The sequence below is a fragment of the Dermacentor albipictus genome, chromosome 1, assembly GCF_038994185.2.
Source record: "Dermacentor albipictus isolate Rhodes 1998 colony chromosome 1, USDA_Dalb.pri_finalv2, whole genome shotgun sequence".
In the NCBI taxonomy this organism is placed as follows: Eukaryota; Metazoa; Arthropoda; class Arachnida; order Ixodida; family Ixodidae; genus Dermacentor; species Dermacentor albipictus.
In genome coordinates this window covers 357,043,095-357,061,159 of record NC_091821.1, presented here as the reverse complement: position 1 = coordinate 357,061,159, position 18,065 = coordinate 357,043,095, and the positions used below count along the sequence as shown (strand labels likewise).

General features: G+C 46.7%; 1 protein-coding gene and 2 non-coding genes across 4 annotated transcripts in view; 2 read left to right on the top strand and 1 right to left on the bottom strand.

Annotated features, from left to right (window-relative positions):
- The window catches only part of LOC135902123 (high affinity cAMP-specific and IBMX-insensitive 3',5'-cyclic phosphodiesterase 8B-like), a 31,777-nt gene continuing 13,712 nt past the window's right edge, over positions 1-18,065 (top strand). Inside the window, exons 1-10 of one of the 2 annotated variants that reach the window (XM_070531827.1) lie at positions 1-146; positions 327-412; positions 2,114-2,170; positions 6,118-6,308; positions 9,323-9,382; positions 10,016-10,073; positions 11,714-11,881; positions 14,826-15,058; positions 15,260-15,330; positions 16,126-16,196. In XM_070531827.1, the coding sequence (XP_070387928.1) occupies positions 332-412; positions 2,114-2,170; positions 6,118-6,308; positions 9,323-9,382; positions 10,016-10,073; positions 11,714-11,881; positions 14,826-15,058; positions 15,260-15,330; positions 16,126-16,196 (990 nt within the window). In that variant the 5' untranslated portion in view covers positions 1-146; positions 327-331. The remainder of the gene's footprint in view (positions 147-326; positions 413-2,113; positions 2,171-6,117; positions 6,309-9,322; positions 9,383-10,015; positions 10,074-11,713; positions 11,882-14,825; positions 15,059-15,259; positions 15,331-16,125; positions 16,197-18,065) is intronic. The other variant, XM_065432055.1, reaches the window with a different exon arrangement.
- On the bottom strand, positions 3,812-3,883 carry TRNAD-GUC (transfer RNA aspartic acid (anticodon GUC)). Its single transcript has one exon. It is a non-coding gene; the product is annotated as a tRNA-Asp (tRNA).
- Positions 4,230-4,301, top strand: TRNAD-GUC (transfer RNA aspartic acid (anticodon GUC)). The gene has a single exon. It is a non-coding gene; the product is annotated as a tRNA-Asp (tRNA).

Sequence of the window (18,065 nt, the reverse complement as noted above, 5' to 3'; positions counted from 1 at the left end):
GCTCGCTGGATGAACGAGAAAACGTGGAAAAGAAGACAAAAGTCTCCAACGTGAAGGCGCGCGAGCACGTAACGGTCTGGCGCGAGGGCGGGTGGCAGCAGAAGAAGAACGGCCAACGGTCGCAACGGTCGCTAGGGCTGAGCCAGGTAAGAGTCGGTCCGCCGGCAGCGCTAAGCCTTACGTCTCCTTCGCCTCGAGTCGCTCATGTTGCCCTTTTGGCGCCGTTAGTCCTACAGAGCGTCGCCTATTTCTCTAGTTGTAAACTCGTGTTACACTTTCGAAACCAGCGTGTTACAGTGAATTGCCTTGGCGCGATTGCTTCGCAGCTGCAATGGCGCCGCCGCAAGACGGAATTTCCCTCCACGACGCGGACGCGAAGTACAAAGCCGTACGCGAGCGCCTTGCCCTCGGAGTGAGTGCTGCACAGTTTCTTGCATATTCCTCCCTCTAATTTCATTCTTTTTTTCGTGCACCTGTACCCACGCTGTAGTGCTTCGAGGAGTTAGTATGATGCCTATTACGAAGCCCAAAGCGGCGTATAGTGGTGTAATTCGTATACTTCGTGATGCCGCTACGTAATTGATGCGCAGCATGCATAGAAAAGATATGCGCCGAGAGGAATTCCTCGGTGGCATATATGCTAACATCAAATATGTGGAAGAAGATGCGCAGATATAGTTGACATTTTCATAGCAGTTTTCACGGAATCAAGTGGAATTACTTAATGCATATATCGTGTAAGAAAGTTAAACGTACACAAATTTAAATGCTCTACTATGCTTTACTGTGTCAAATACCTTAGTAAAATCTAGAAACAAGTAACCGACAATACATCCGAAATATCAAAAAAAGAAAAGAATAGCCAAGCTCCCATAAAAAAATTCGTATGTAGTGACTCTGTCGGGATACGAGCAGTCCAGACTTGCAACAAGAATATTATAAGGGTTTGCCAGGAAATTAAGTCGTTACGAGCCAGAAGCTCAGAAATTCGCCCTCAAATTGTTGCCTTCTCTTGAGGGCATTACAGACCCCTACGCCTGCACGTGTGACCGTGCACAGTGGAAGGCAAAATGGGGAGGCTGCAATGAGATGTTGATGTTAAAGGTACACTGAAGGAAAAAATAATTTGAATAGTTATTAGTAAGTAACCCTTCAACAATGCCAAAGAAAACCACCTTTATCCGCGAAGAGGCTTGCTATGCGAGAAAAGATGCAAAAACAAAATACGGTTAATAACACCGCCTTCAAGTTTCTGCACCAGCCCGCCGAAACGTCATGAACTCTGACGGTGCCTGCTTGAGCCCTAGTTAATTTTTTATCGCGAAAGATGTACTAAATTTGATCCTAGATGAGCCAGAAACTGAAGTTTCAATAACATTCATTGCGATAGCTATTACATGGACCTATTTGTAGTAATAGTATATGACAGCTCGAAGCGTTCGCTCCGCTCTGCCGGCGTTCTTCAGCACGCCAGCATTGTGACAGTGAGCGCTTGCGGCCATCGAGTGAGGTAATCAGTATAGGCGAATGTTTAGTGCGATTTATACGGTTGATAAAACTACGAACATTACTTCGTGTGAATCTAATGCTTTGCTATCGCTGTCAGTGATTCGCCTTACGGGTGAAACTGCGAATTTTATTACTGAGTCACAACGACCCAAGTATGCAAAAAAAAACAAAAAAACTGCATTTAAATCCATAACATCACACGGACGTAGTAGTACGGCGCTGGGGTTTAAGGCGCCAAATGTAAAAAAAAAAAATTTAACTGGCCTTTTTTTCCTATAATAAACCTATTACCGTGAACTAACGAGTCTTTAAAGAATACATATTTTACCGTTTTAGAGTAGCTCTTCAGTGTCCCTTCAAGTCATTCCGTTTTCGTGGCCACTATATGCAGTATAAAAAAATAAGCTTTGTATACTGCGCCCTCGCTACTTCGGGTTGACTCACGCTTTCTAGCGAGGGCTTCCTTCCTTCCACGGGTCCTCGACATGATTGAAGAACCAGATTTAAACAGGTCAGTCGTTGTTGTATTACTGTGCGTACGGTGCTTACTTCACGCGCTATTTACACCGTCACTAATTCCGACCACTATTTTCGTCTCTTGCAGGAAGGGACCGTCCCACTCAGGTTCGGCTCGATGTACCTCACAGTCCCGACCGTCAGAGTAAGCATAGCGTCTGATTGCCTTTTTCCGTCTTCACGCCTTCGCGTAACGCTTAACACCTTAAAAGATCTGAACGACCGCAGTTCCGAAGGCGTAACGCCTAACACCTTAAAGGATCTGAACGACCGCAGTTCCGAAGGCGTAACGCCTAACACCTTAAAGGATCTGAACGACTGCAGTCCCGAAGGCGTAACGCTTAACAACTTAAAGGATCTGAACGACCGCAGTTCCGAAGGCGTAACGCTTAACGCCTTAAAGGATCTGAACGACCGCAGTTCGTCACGATCGACTCGCGCATTTTGGCTTACGGCGAGCTCACCTCCTCGTGGGTATTTCGCCACTTTCTGGGTGGCTTGTGATGAAACGAGGCCCATGTGGCCTTCGAGATCACATGGGCGCCCCGATCGCACAGGCCACGAGAGGCCAATGTTGTTTTTCCTTTCACAACATAGATGACAGTAGCCCTTCTATTGTCCGCGTAACGGCCATAACATCGTCGGTAAAGGGAAGTACATCGCATTCCCAAGACGGCAGGGATCTCGATGGTGTAGTGGGTGTGACTTCGATCGTTCGAACTGCCGCGCTTTGAGCGCTGTCATACGGCTGGTATAGTAGTCTGCACTAGTCTGCATAACATCCGCGAAGAAGCAGTATATATAATACAGGTAATCTTTTCCACGAAGTTAAAAGGACCGAATGGCGTGGTTCATATAAGTTCATAATAAGGGGCGTCCGAATATTCGGAACTTTCGTATAACCAATCGAACATCGTCCTATTCGATTCAAATCGAATAGTCACTGTTTGAAAACACAAATGCTTTTTGAATATTATGCGCCGTTGACGTATACACAATCAAGCATAAATTGAAGCAAAAAATGTGAGTTTCATCCTATCCTCCGTGGACATAATTCAGGAGGTTACGTAAAAGTACATAGCCTCCTTGGACGTAACGTACTAGAGCAGGCTGTGTCGCTCAGTCACTCTTTCGGCTAAATACGATCATCCGCAATAAAGTATTTATACAAGACAATGGGCATTGTTTGATGTTATTTACAGATGCAGCACCTGTGTCCTCTGATCGAATTAAATCAGAATATGTTTAATTGCAGCACATATTTACAATAATGGCAACATCTGGGACAATTCGAGAAAACTAGAGAAAAAGTACCTCTTCTTTCACTCTGCCGTCATGTAAAGTGAAAAATACATTATAATATAAATAAACTTTATATTATAGTGCATGACCACGTATTGTTCGAAGAGCCTTGAGATTGAGAACAATCTGCTTAGTTGTTCCTAATGCTGCGTTTGTGCTCTTAATGAAGGATGCTTTATAATGTGCAGCATAATCACACGAAATTTCTATTGTGGGGAACATCAAGTTGTTAAAAATGTTTTGATAGTAAAAGTGAGAAGGCTGAACATTATATTCGCAAACTATTCAAAAAGTATTTTACATTTGATTCGATTCTGTAATGAAGACTGCTGCATGCTATATATTCGCGCACTCCTAGTTATTAAACAACTATCCTGTGCGACACAACGTTGCCAGGAAAAAGAAACAAAACGTTAAAAAAACGAAGCACTCTAAAATTTTAGTTCTAAATGAATAAACTGAAGAAAAAAAAACGAAAAAAATCCTCCCCGTCGGGGAATCGAACCCCGGTCTCCCGCGTGACAGGCGGGGATACTGACCACTATACTAACGAGGAGCGGTGGTCACGAGCGTATTAGCTTGTGTTCTGAACGTCTCCAATGTCGCGTACAGCTCTCTTTACGATCCACATGCGTTTTTTTTTTTTTACTATGGCAGTTGTGTACTGTGCGCCGTCTTCGCGCAACGTCTGCCTTCAACTTTATGAGTGTTACCTGGAGGAGATGTCTTGCGCATGGCATCTCCTCCAGGTAACACTCATAAAGTTGAAGACAGACGGCGCACAGTACACAACTGCCATAGTAAAAAAAAAAAAAACGCATGTGCATCGGCCGCTACTAAAGAGAGCTGTACGCGACATTGGAGACGTTCAGAACACAATCTAACACGCTCCTGAACACCGCTCCTCGTTAGTATAGTGGTCAGTATCCCCGCCTGTCACGCGGGAGACCGGGGTTCGATTCCCCGACGGGGAGGTTTTTTTTTTTTTTCTTCAGTTTATTCATTTAGAATTAAAATTTCGGAGTGCTTCGTTTCTTAACGTTTTAGCTTTCAGGCAGGCCGCGTGCGATTTGCTCGTTTGTTGCTGCTAAGGGGACGCACGTGGTCAGTCCTATCAATGCTTACTTTCTCTTGTGAGCGAGGGAGCGACCTTGGCCTGCCATCTGCGCTTTTGGCGCGGTACGTACAGATAATTCAACGAAAACAGCGCCTTTTGACATCTCTTTAACGCGCCGTAGAAAAAGCTGAAGTACTCAATACATTACCGGAAGCGACTTTTTTTTTTCTTTCTATCGTGATAGACGCACATACTCGTAAGGAAAATTATTATGGCGAGAGAAGACCGAGGGAGCTATCTTACGAAAATTTCGTACGGCTTAAATGACTTTTAAATCGAGCAACGCATATTTACGTTCGAGGAGGTTTTAAAGTAGACACGGCCTCTTCGATGCGCGCTACTCGCCGCCTTGAAAAGGACGATAACGACCGTCATCAAGGTCGCACGCAATGTCGCAATGTAGCCTCTGATTTGCCCATGCTCTCTGGGGAGGAACGCGGTTTGCGGCGCAAAGCTCAGAATTCGGCAGTCGCGGCGACGTCACCCCGAAATGCGGGAAACGAAGCGATCAGAGGCGCCAAATTTGAACGCGTACGTCACTTCCTCTGCAGCTTATCCAGCAATGACATGTGGTCAGAGTGTGAATTCTATATTGAGAGCCATACTACGGAGGTTAGGCGTGGCGCATCCAACGCTATATAAGACAAAGCGACACACGCAAACACATACAAAGAAAAAGAATAACTTGCTCGTGGCGCTGTCCGTCTGACTCTTTTGTCCGCTTATTATTACTAGGAGCATGTGTCCTTTTGTCTGGCTTCCTGCATTTATCGCAACTGCAATTATTGCCCTACAATCTGAATCTTAGCCCGCCGTTACGATTGGCGTGAAGCACCCAGTGCAAATATGATTATAGAAAAACCATGGCTAATCGCAAAGCGTAGTGTAGATCCCAAATTCCTATGGGTGTTTCAGGTGGTTCCCGGTCTGGCTGGCGCCCCGCAGTGATTACGAGCCCTGTGTCGAAGCGCAGTATGGGGAAGGGGGGTTTCTGCGAACTGTGCGAGTCAAAGGAAGGCCCTCCTTCCTCCAGCAATGCACTATACTCCAGCCCAACGCGAGACCCACGGATAAGCACGTGTAACATCCCCTAGCACAGAGGGAGCAGCCGCCAATCACCGACCGGACACAACACACACCATGTGACGTTCATCATTATCATCATCAGCGGCAGCAGCAACAGCCTACTTTATGCCCACTGCAGGACCAAGGCCTCTCCCTGCGATCTCCAATTACCCCTGTCCTGCGCCAACCGATTCCAACTAGCGCCCACGAATTTCCTAATTACCTAATCTTCTGCCGTCCTCGACTGCGTTTCCCTTCTCTTGGTACCCATTCTGCAACCCATGTGACGTTGGCGTGAGCGAAATCCCGCTTACTATTGTAGTGGGCCTTTTTATTGTATTCTTTCTTTTCTTGGTGCTGAGCCGTGCTCCCTCAAGGGCTGCAGAAGATAGCGCTAACCTTTCCTTTTCACACCGAACCACCTCTCTCACATCGTTACTATGGAATAAACGGTGCAAATTTCGCACTACAAATCGTCTCGCCCCTGCTTGGTCGCGATGGTCTCCCGGACACCTGCGGCCTGCCCACAACGCCACGCTGCCCAACGCCGATCGAGGTTCAGGTTACCGGCGTTTCAAGGACGTCTCTCCCGCCGCCTCCTTTCGCAGGTGATGTTCGTGTTCACCAAAGAGGACGCGCAGTACGGCGCGCTCAAGTGGGCCGCGGAGAAGATGCACTACGCGTGCAGCCTGAGCACGACGGCCGAGGAGGCCATCGAGAGCTTCTTCAGCGAGCGCCCGCACCTGGTGTTCATCGACGCGCGGGGCAAGGGCGGCATGGACCCCACCGCTCTGTGCAGGTCCGGCGCCTTACGTTGCCGCGCACGACCCTTGTGGGGCGCCTGCATAAAAGCGACCACCGCGTGCTGCACTGGCGCTACGGTGGCTTAGTCGGGCGACGCCATTTTTCGGCCGCCATTGCGATGGATAGACACGGACACAACGCGTAGTAGCCGGCCGCCTGCCCCGCCGCGTGCTTGTATGCGTAGTGCTGTGTCATTGTGGAGAACTACGCGCCAAAACAACGATATCATTATGAGGCATGCCCGTATTGGGAACTCCAATATAACTTCGACTACCTGGAGTTCTTTTGCGTACACCTGAATCTAAGTAGGCGGTCGCTTTTGCATTTCGCCTCCATTGAAATGCGCCCGCCGCGGTCAGGACCGAACCCACGACCTCGGCGAAGCAACGCCATAGCCACTGGGCTATCACGTTGAAACCCAACATGGTAGCCCACGTTGGGTTCCTCGAGCTTACCTTCGCTGAAATTCGACAGTCCGGTCTAATGCTATGTGTCGCCATGTAAGCAGCGTGTCCTTGTGGGCAGTTTCGGTCGCATGAGTTACACATTTATATGCGCAACGTTCGATACGGTGTTCAGTGCAACGACTTCACGGATGAACTCTGTCATGCGTGGCCATACTGACCGTTCGTTCGCATTTCACACTATTTGGAACAGTTAAAAGGAAGCTTTAGCTCGGGCGCTCCTGTCTAAATACATGGGAACGACGAAATTGGTTCTCTAGGCAGCCACTGCAGCGGTTTTGATAAAATGTGTTGCATTAAAAAAGATTGCGTCTGTGTGAAGCGGATTATTGATTAAAGCTGTCAATTTTCTTTAAAGAACGCTGAAAATTGCAAGATTGAAAAAAGAACTCAAGTATAAAGTTTACAACTCTGGAGCTTAGCAATGAAAATAAACGATATAACCATTTTGCAAAGTGCTCCTAATAATACATGTAAAGAGGACAAATTGATGTATTATATACACACCGCTATGAAACATAACACTTATCTGTGGGTAGGACTCTCGTAAAAGCCTTGTAAACATTCTAGCAATTTAACCTGAGCTGTAAATTTATAAATCAAGTTTGCCTGCTCTAGATGCTCTAACGGATGTAGTTTACAGAATGGCGATATCGGTTCTTGATGCATAGCTACAGATCTGCACCAATCTTAGGCAATTTTTCTAAAGAATTCAAGGTTTTAATTCAAGATTCTTCGTCTAGAGTCTACAATTTAGCTTAATTCTCTCTTAAGTGCAACAAATTTCATTCAAATCGCCGAGCTAAAGCTTCCTCTGAAGTGCAGCCGCTTCACCTGTCCATAGCTCAATATAGTGTGTGCGTGTGCGTGCGTAATAATAATAATAATATTTGGGGTTTTACGTGCCAAAACCACTTTCTGATTATGAGGCACGCCGTAGTGGAGGACTCCGGAAATTTTGACCACCTGGGGTTCTTTAACGTGCACCTAAATCTAAGCACACGGGTGTTTTCGCATTTCGCCCCCATCGAAATGCGGCCGCCGTGGCCGGGATTCGATCCCGCGACCTCGTGCTCAGCAGCCCAACACCATAGCCACTGAGCAACCACGGCGGGTATGTGTGTGCGTGCGTGTTTTACTTCGAGCACTTAACAAAAGAAGCTTACACATCATTTGCAAGAGACATTTAAGTAATGCATTCACTGATTAAGCTAATTACGTTGGTTAACTTCTTAGTTACAGACTTCACGGTACATGTCTATATTGGAAAGTTGATGGGAATTGTCGTCAAAGTCTAGTTCCATGCTTCAACATTTCAAAACGGCCTTGTAAACTGGAATAATTTACCTTAAATTATTTGTTGAACTTACCTGACTAAGCACGCGGCACTGTGCAACTTTCTTGTGACGTAGCAGGGTGACATAGAATGAAGCGACCGTGGCACTTCCCTCTTCCGGCGATCTTATTGGCGCTGCGGGCAACTCCCAACCGGATGCACGTATAGGCACTTCAGCAGCAGAGGCGAGATGGACCGCTTTATCGCGTCGTAAAGCCCAGCTTTATTTTTCGACACCCTGTGACGTCACAGGAGAGTTGCACCGGGAGCTGCGGTTCGCAGTGTTGCGTGGATAATCAGGCAAATTCAACACATAATTCGAGGGCCATTATTTCGTTTAACATGGCCGTATTACAATTTCGAAACTTGTAACTATAGACATTTATGACAATCCTGAAGAGATGTCGGGCGGCAGTAGCTGCGACAAGCAAATCCGCTCGTACGGCCAATACTCAAACGTTTGCAAGGCCACACATCGGCAGTCAGGTGACCGTGCGGGATCGCAACCGGTAGAACAAAATACCGCAGCACGCGGTGCTTGTTGGTTTACGTCCTGCTTTCTTTCTCGTCGTTTGCTCTGACGTAATCCGGAATGACGTAAGACTTGATAAAGAAGTTGTAGATCCTGCAGTAAAAGTCTCTCTCCGCGTCGCCGCTTTCACTTCGTAGTATCCAACAAGGCGTTCGTCGTATAGGTCACGAGAACGCATTAGTCGCGAGAAATTTACGATTTAAATTTTCGCAGTTGGCTAGCCTCGTAGAATGACTCTACGATGTACTATTTTGCTATGAAGCACAGCACTGCATCCGAGCAGCTCTTTCAACCAATGGCCAGCAACATTGTTTTCAAATGCTATAGTTGGTTAAACCAGTCATAGATTTCATCTTTTAACGCCAACCTTCCTTCGTTCCGCAAAAGTGAATTAATGTACGACCTTTAATATCGTAGCTGTGCGTGGCATTTGTCACATACGGAAGCAGCGCGTATGCAAGTATATTTAGGTTTGCAAACGTCTTCCTATTGAACGAACGCAAGACTGGACTGTTTTTTTATCGTCTCCCAGACAGTTCTAGTCACCCCTGTTTTATGCCAGCCGAACCCATGTTATGCTTGATTATTTTATACTCTCGCCACCCCGTCTAATCATTCTGGCTTAGGTACCTGCTGTAATTTTGCATGGTCCGCGTGCTTTTGTCCCTTTATGACAGGACTATGCGAGGCAACAGAGGCAGCCAGTTCTCGTGCATCGTCGCTGTTGTCAAGAGAGGGTGAGTGAATTGACAGATTGCGCTCGGTGACTGCTGCACGAGCGACCGCCCTGCAACGTTTCCCGCTTGTTCGAAATCGATACGAAACGTTAGTTGTAAGTTTTCACTTATCGGTAATTCAGCAAACGAATTACAAATTATTTGTCATAATAAACCACTTTTGCTCAATTACCGATTTTTTTTTTTTTGAACGCATGTACTCTTCTAGGCCAGGAATAAATGTGAAGAAGCTGTTTTATTATTAATTTTTTATGTGAAATGCTGTTCGGGCTTTCTGATGTTTATCGTCCCCTAGATGGAGCTAGTGCTAGCCTGCGTCGCCTATAGCATGTTGAAGAGCACCAAGAAGAAAAACATTAAGGGTGACATGTAGTTTTCTTTCTGCAATTTCAGGGTAGCTTACTTCTGACTTCATCGTTCTACCTGTGCATTGGTTCGTTATTTTGGCCCTTGTTGCGCAAACATCATCACCATGTTATGCATTGCTGCCTCATAACCACGGTGAAATGCACTGAACGAGTACACGCGTGAATCCGTCAAGTTTTCTACAATTACATATTTTATGCTTGACTGGAAAAGGTGGTGTTGCAGACATAAGCACGTGATCGCTCATCTCTGTTCTTTACTTTGCAGGCTGGCCGAGAAAGAAGACGCAGCTATCGTACCACTGCTCAAATACGGTTTCAGCAGGGTAATTTATCCTGATTGCACATGTGTTTAAAAGAAAATTTGACATCTTGCCCTAACGCCCTTTTAATTAGCGCGCACACGTGTGTGGCATGCTCCTGCGCCCGCAAACACGTATCCATCATTAAGCCGGTCCTGCTGCTTCTGCAAGAAACCGTTGCACACCCATATTATAAAAAATTGGAGGCCGCTTAAGCTTCGCCTTCAAGAGTGGAACGCGATAGCGTTATCGCTTCCCGTTCGCACCGCCTACTCAAACGCGCTACGCCAGCCAAACGTCGCGATCGGCAGAGATAGCCGGGCCCCGACGCGCGATGAAGGCGGACGCGGTCATGGGGCGAGTGGCGCGCCACGTGTGGGGGCAGCGCCGTACATAGCGAGCAGGGGGTCTTCTGTGTTCGCCGCAAGATGGCTCTGCGTGTGCGCAGAGCGCAGAAGAAATTTAGCGGAAACGTACTTCGCTACTCATGAAACTGCGACTTCTGTAAGTTACATGGTCATAATTACCCATATACACCGCAGCATAACTTTTTATGGCGCGTTTCTAAGGCAACACCGCATTCGCTAGAGGCGATTTTGTCCCGTTTTGAAGGAACGAACTCGTGTATGAGTGGTAGCGTCTCCGTCTCACACACCGGAGACCCTGGTTCGATTCCCACCAGCCCATCTTGCAAGATGTTTTTCATTTATGAAGTGCCTTCTGGGATTTATCGCTCACGGCCAACGCCGCTGCCGCCGACGACACCGGTTGTTCCGAGACACGAGCTCCTTAACGCTGTCGCGTTAAAAGCTACACTGGAAGCACAGCGCTCAAAGGACGATCCACAAAAACTAGACAGGACAAGCGCTAACTTTCAAGGTGAAAGTTAGCGCTTGTCAAGTCCTTGTGGATCGTCCTTTGCGCGCTATGCTTCCAGTGTAACTATGTTTTATTAACCAGCCCAAGCCTATACTCTCCTTATAAAAAGCTATAGTTATATGAAATGCTGTCAGGCTATGACAAGGTATAATAGTAAAAAATTAAAAACAGGCTGGTGATATGCGTTATACGTGTCGATGGGTCTGATTGAGCGACAATCCTGATGGGCTGCTAAGCACGAGGTGGCGGGATTAAATATCGGCCACGGCGGCCGCATTTCGGCGGGGGCGAAATGTGAAAACACCCGTGTGCTTAGAGTTGGGTGGACGTCAAAGCACCCCTCCCCTGGTGGTTCAAAGTATTACGGAGTCCTCCACTACGGCGTATCTTAGAATCAAATCGTGGTTTGGGCACATAAAACCCCACAATATAATTTTTTTAGAGACAATCCAGATAGCATATACCAATATTTACGCAGATTATATTTCTGTGTAGGAAAACAATCCTTACAGATATTCAAACCTCACTTCTATTTAGGAAACAATATGACAGTTTGATAAAATTCATTCGTATATGAATTGAACAAGTGAGCTCGAGACCCCGTTTTCGACTACGGAGACAAATATTCTTGTATACTCGCTATCGCATACTGCGCGAGGACGTCAGCAGAATTTTACTTTATATATGTTTAGGAAGAAGTGCCTGAAGTTTATTTTCGGACGACTTTAGCAGCCAAAGCTGCTTTCTTTTTCACAGTATAGTCTGATAATTCCTTACGGCTGCAGTGGCTCACAGAAACCAGCTCCCACGGCGTGTGCCTGAACGAGATGATACAAATCGAGCACAACGACCTCGTCAACCTGCAGAAGCTAGCGGCGTCCGAGGCGCTGTTCTCGGCACTGCACTTCACCCGAGATGGCGTTTTCGTCACCGGACCTTCGCACGAGATACAGGTGGGCCTGCCTTACGTACGGCTTGTCCTTATACCACCCCCCTTGCATGTTCCGATGGTTGCAAAACGAGTGAGTTAAATACTATAGCTGCCGCAGGCGTGAGCAAAGTGCCGGACATCGTTATACGACCATCGGACGCCCATAAAGATGGTGAAGAAGGAATGCAAACACCACGGAGGAAGGAAACTAAGGAGAGGCCCTACCCCCTCCGCGCTCTAGGAGAAAAGTGTGGCGGAAATGACGTATAGGTTCTTATTTTTTTGCTGCACGGCCACGCCTTTTGGGCCACAATGGCGGCGTTGTTTGAGCACTCGCACGTGTTGCTCTGGTAGCTTTCGTGCCGTGGCAAAGGCGCTGTGTGGGCGGGTTTGCGTTAGTCACCGTGTCTTGTTGCGCTGTGTTACCTGCACCGTGCTCTGGCGGATGTTGCGCGAGCGCGCGAAACCACGCGCAGCGCGGCGTGGTTTCGCGAAAGATGTAAACAAGAGAGGAGGGTGGCACAAAAGGCGGAGCATCGCCATGAGCAACGCCAACTTCCGGCTTCACTTTTGCTTCACAGAGAGTGACGTCAGGGCCTCTCCTTAGTTTCCTTCCTCCGTGGCAAACACCAATCTGGGTAAAATCGGCTGCCCACGTATTAGACCATCCGTCATCTTCGTATTATCGTCGTCTTTGTTAAACCCTCAACTGCTGTGTCAAATTGCAAAAAAAGAAAGTTCTCTCAAATTTTTTCTAGATATGCGTATCTTGCGCCAATTTTATCTCAAAATTGTGACACCAGGAATGCCTATTGCATTTTCTACTGGTAGGTTTTCTACTGGTGGCTGGTAGGGAAAAGAAAAGATAGCAAGAGTTACTGTGTGTTGTTTATCAGTCAAAATTACAAGAGACTGCACATATACACATTTGCTAAAATTGCGTGAAGTTCACGACCAGTTAACTCGTCGTCAGCACCAGAGGATGTTCGTTGTGATGAGTTACCTTGTTATCGGCAGTTGAGTTACCCTAGTTAAGGGGTTAAATGGTACACGCGAGCTTGGGGCAGGTAAGCATCGTCGGCCACACGTCGCGCGGCATCGCGGCGACATGAAAATGTAGTGGTCTGTGCCGTTCCTACCATTGCCTATGCACACCTTGCACATTTCCTTCTTTCTGTGTTGTTACGTTGTCGTAGCGGCGAAGACCTAGATCGTGACACAAGTGGCGAGTCACGAAACTAACCCTTTATTGGGCGAACTTATGCCCACAAACCAAGTTACACTCAGACACAATGATAGTGGCGAGCGCAGCGTCGATCGTCGAAATCTGATTTGTGGATCAAGCGTGTCGGCAATTTTACATGACTCGTCAAAGATCCCAGCATTTTTGCTGATGCTTGAGCGCGTTCTAGAATGCACACCACAAATAGTGTCGCGCACGAAATCTGATTAGGCAAGGTTCGGCGACAACATGTCGACAACAGATAAAATTTGCGATAATGTTCGAGAAAGTTCCGACACAAGAATGCGGGTCTTGCGCTGAGCGACAACTTTGCAACATTTGTTAATCCGTGATAAACGGTCACCGGAAAAAAAAAACGTACACGTGTCAATATTGATATATTATTCGCGAGCGGAGAAGAACGGAGAATCCGATGCAGGGCGATCAAGCTACTTGTGGTGGCGTAGTCAGGGGTTGGCACCGGGCACGTACACCCGCTCTCCCCCCCTCCTGCCCGATAAATAAATATGTCTTTGTTAGTATCGGGACTGCCCAGTTCCCTCCTCCGCGTGCCCAATCAAGTGTGTGCACTACCCTCCATCCCCCGAAAGATTTCTGGCTGCGCCACTAGCTGCTTGTCATACTAGGGTATTTGTACTCTTCATACCCACCGTTTACTGCGATTGCTCCCATAGCTGCGTTATATGCATTACGCCCATATGAAACTCGAACGAAACTGGCGTTATTCGCTATATAGCGAGGAACGTAAAAAAGGAGGAGAGAGAGAGAAAAAACATTGATTCGGACCATCGAGGTGGTTGCTCGTGAGGTCGAGTGGGTGGGGTCCTCATTCCAGGACTCCACTGGCCGATGGGACCGCGCAACACGTGACCGACGATTCTGTTTGCAACAAGCTCACGTGCTCCCTGTTATAGAGTTTAGTACATTACAAGTAACCAGTGGCAGAGCGGAACCAACCTTTGGGCTAATTTTAGGGCGATAAAATTACCCCTGAATGGACACCCGCAGGCTGTCGTCTGCACTAGCGAGCCTTAGACAGCAGGCGACAGTACTATCAGCATACCTTTGTATCGTCGTCAGTATAAACTGAAACGCGAGCAGGAAAGATCGTCACATACATTACGTGCTTATGCATGAAAATGCGACATATAATCGCTCTGGGGCCGATTTTTAAGCATGGAGTTAGCGCCAACCGTTCGTTTTGGAGTCTGGATTAGGCCGCTGTTACAAATTGGGGTGAACCTGGATATACGGGATGCGTTCACAGCTGAAATACTCCGCGATTTTTGTCTTATCGTTGCGATGCGCCGCTTCATCATGCCGGCTCGTCAAAGCTTTGCTTTTGCAGATTCCCACAGTGCGTGAAATCATAATGATTTTTTTTTTTAGTTCGCACATAGGACAGCTCACGTATAACGAATAGGCTTATATATATGTAGTTCCATGTGTATACCCTTACTTATTTTATTCGGGTGGCCGGCTCTGTTCTCCACGGAATTTCGCAATGAAACAACAGTAACTATAAATATGTCTAGTGCAACAAGTATACGCCTTCAAAATTCCCTTTTTTTTTTTAAAGCTGAGCTTTCCTATGAGATATTTTGCGCTGCGTCACGAATTGACAGACCGTAGTGAGTAAACACTCTTAAACACACCGTGCCTCGTTGTACTATGCCTCGTTCATAGATATACACTCGCTGAAGCCCCCCGTGTCTGTGCGCAGTTCGTGAACCACGCGGCCGAGCGGCTGGTGGGCTACGCGGCGGAAGAGCTGCTGGGCGAGAACGCCCGAAATCTGCACCGCATCGAATCCCTGAAGGCAGAAGTGGCCGAGTGCATCGGCGCCGAGCTTCACAAGGGCCACGAGTGGCAGGGCACGCTATTCCAGCGCCGCAAGTCCGGCGAATACGTTCCCGTCTTGACCAAGATCGCGCCCGTCGACGTCACCGGTCCAGGGTATTCAATGTAGTGGCGCTTGGTTCTTCCACCTAGTTGGAAGTCAAACAGGGGTTCGAACTCACTTACGTGATTCCCTTATGATTTCGTTGCCGCGCCTTCATGACCTCACGTTAAGCAGTCTGTCTCTTTTGTTCGCTTGACCCTGTCGTGGATAACACTGAGTCAAACCTTTCTTCCCCCGGTGTCGTGTACGTGCAGGAAGTTGGACCACGTTGTGTACATCAAGGAGAGCCCTTTCCTCATGGAAAGGCCCTTCTCTCCTGACATTGGTGAGCTTTGCTGTATGTAGCCTTAATATATATGGAACAAGGCACCACTCGTCACTTATAGGGCAACATGTTTTTTATTTGGGTCTTTCTTTACATTTGACGTTTTGTTCGTTTCGTACTTGACAGAATATAGTAAGGGTGGAGGAATGATGAATCATTCAGATATTTTGCAACCTTATCGAGGTTTGTTAAATGATGTGTGTATCATCGCACGAGTGTACTGTCGTCGTTTATATTGAATGGCCCATATTCGAATTAACCGAACGAATGGTGAAATTTCTTGCTAATATGCTAATTATTTGCATTAGGAAAGACATATTATTCGCCACATGCCGTTGTAGCGTTACCATAACGCTTTCTGTCCAACCATTGCATTTATGCCCTGGTATATTTTTCTTTCCTTTTTACTTCCCTGTCACTGTTTACATCGCATAACTCGTTTCGTCTGAAGCTGCGTTGGAACATCATGCGCTCTTTCTTGTCTCTTAATATCTTGAACTTTGACACGTCTACTAAGGGATGTGAGTTCTTCAAGTACGTCGATGATGTCTGCACCAAAGGTGGCATCAATCTCCTAGCTGTTATCGCTGTTTCTACGCTTACCGCTTCTCTCCTAAAAGCAGCTGCAGCAGACGCGTATCAGGTCACGGCATGTGCCCTGTCTTCGCATAATACGTCAGTATGGTAATCGCCATTGCTTACAATGACGACGCGGTGTGTGTATGTAGGACTATTGTTGAAGAAATGCAACGTTGATTCTTTATTACGCTCTGTGCATCTCCCACCCACACACAGCCGGCTCCAACAAGCGACAGGCGTACGCTGCCAAGTACCACGCGGTGACGATCGAAGGTCCCATAACAAAGGTACGCCTCCGAATGCCGCGCCCGATATTTTTATATCTGCCATACATTTTTATGGCTCGAAATGGCATGCCCCGCCACCAAAGTTGGCCGCTGACTTTAAACCTAACACGAACTCCACGGCTACCGCAATGTCACGTGATAATGTTGCCACGCAGTCAAATACGCAAAGCAATTTCAATGCGAACTGTTTATATCGGAAGTGATCGTTTGGTTTGGGCTAGTTGGCTCATTTGGTGAACATGGGCAGAGCTGGGTAGTGCGCCAGAAGTACGGACAAAAATGTGAGTGAACAGCGGTTGACATCAAAGAAAGACAAGGCCTTCTTGGGCGCATTAGTGTGCTACGTGGTTCATTGTTTAGACTGCACTAACCTCGGGATCGGCTCATATTTTTCGGTGAGTAAAGCCACACTTAATAGTTTGTAACATAAGAGTTACATCAGCACCAATAAATAGGTCTGCCAAAGCCGCATTGGGCTTGAAGCACAAAGCGGACAGGCAAGGTTTATAAAACTGCAGTATCACGGGCACCACAGAATAAACAGGAGCGTTTTTTGCAGGAATATGTAAGAGAAAAACGACCTAACAGCAATGAGGAGGGAAATAAAAGAAAAACAAACCACGTAACTTATGCGAAAATGTAGTGTGAGGTAACACTTACATTATAAAGCAACCAAATAGTCATCTTGCGGTCATATAGTACTAAACGACCATCGATTTTTTTCGTGCTCAGAACGAGCAATAACATTTGAAGGTCAAACAAGAAAAAGGAAGAGAAGAAAATGGGGAAAAAAACGGAATAGGAAAGAAGATATGATATCAGCATTGTACTACGCCAAAATAAAACCCAAACTAAGGTTACTCTCTTCAGCTAGGGTCTATTCTTGCACGTCAGCACCAGTACATTGAAGTGGCCATAATAGTGGGTTGTTCTCTTAAGGCTCACATACCAGACAGTTATGTATTATTGGAATGAACCTGTAAGAAAAGACCACTTCCGATTGCGGTTTTAGGTGAGCGTAGTTTGAACGAGCGCATCTAGGTTAATATCCGTCCATGTCATTATGCGCTGCCTTAGACATCGGACCAACATGCACCCAGGAAAACAAAAAACTTGGCAGAGGCAATAATGTTGCCACGATAATCGCATCCAATGTATGCTTTTGTGCGATCCAAGGCCCGTAAAAACATCACTCAAGTTAAATCCCTGTAAGAGAAGTTGCCAGCCAACTGCTCAATGGCAAAAGAACTTAAAAAAGGAAAAGCCTTGTGAATTCGGCTAGAAAAGTTTAATTCACATAAGTATGTTCTTCCTTGGTAATATCGTTTAGTCACTGGCTGGCAATCTTTGCTTATGTTTGACCGGCATCCGTTATTACAAACTATTTGAAAGCGTACGACGCGTTTGGTGAATACGGGCCCACAATCACAGACAATTTCACAACTTGCAGGAGACTGATGTCCTCCAATCACCGTTCACTTCAACCCCCCCCCCCCCTCAAGAAAGGAAAGGCAGCACACCTTTGCCACCGCTGCGTTGTTCTTAACGTTACTTTAAATGTAAACTTCACTGGAACTTTTAGTATACGCTGTATCGCACATCAGTGTCATTCGCTTTTCTAAAGCGCATTCTCTCTTTTCATTTTTTAATACTATATATACATACTAGGAACAACTTCTGTGGCCCAAGCAGGAGGTGCCTTCAGTCGTACAAAAGAGAACAAGAACAAAAGACAACCGAACATTCAAAACAAAAGCAGAAAGTAAATAACACATACTTGGACGGTATATTCACCAGCTGCAAAAGTGACGCTGCAGTTGTGCGGAAAATCATCAGTATCAAAGATGATTTCAGGTTATTCATTCTACT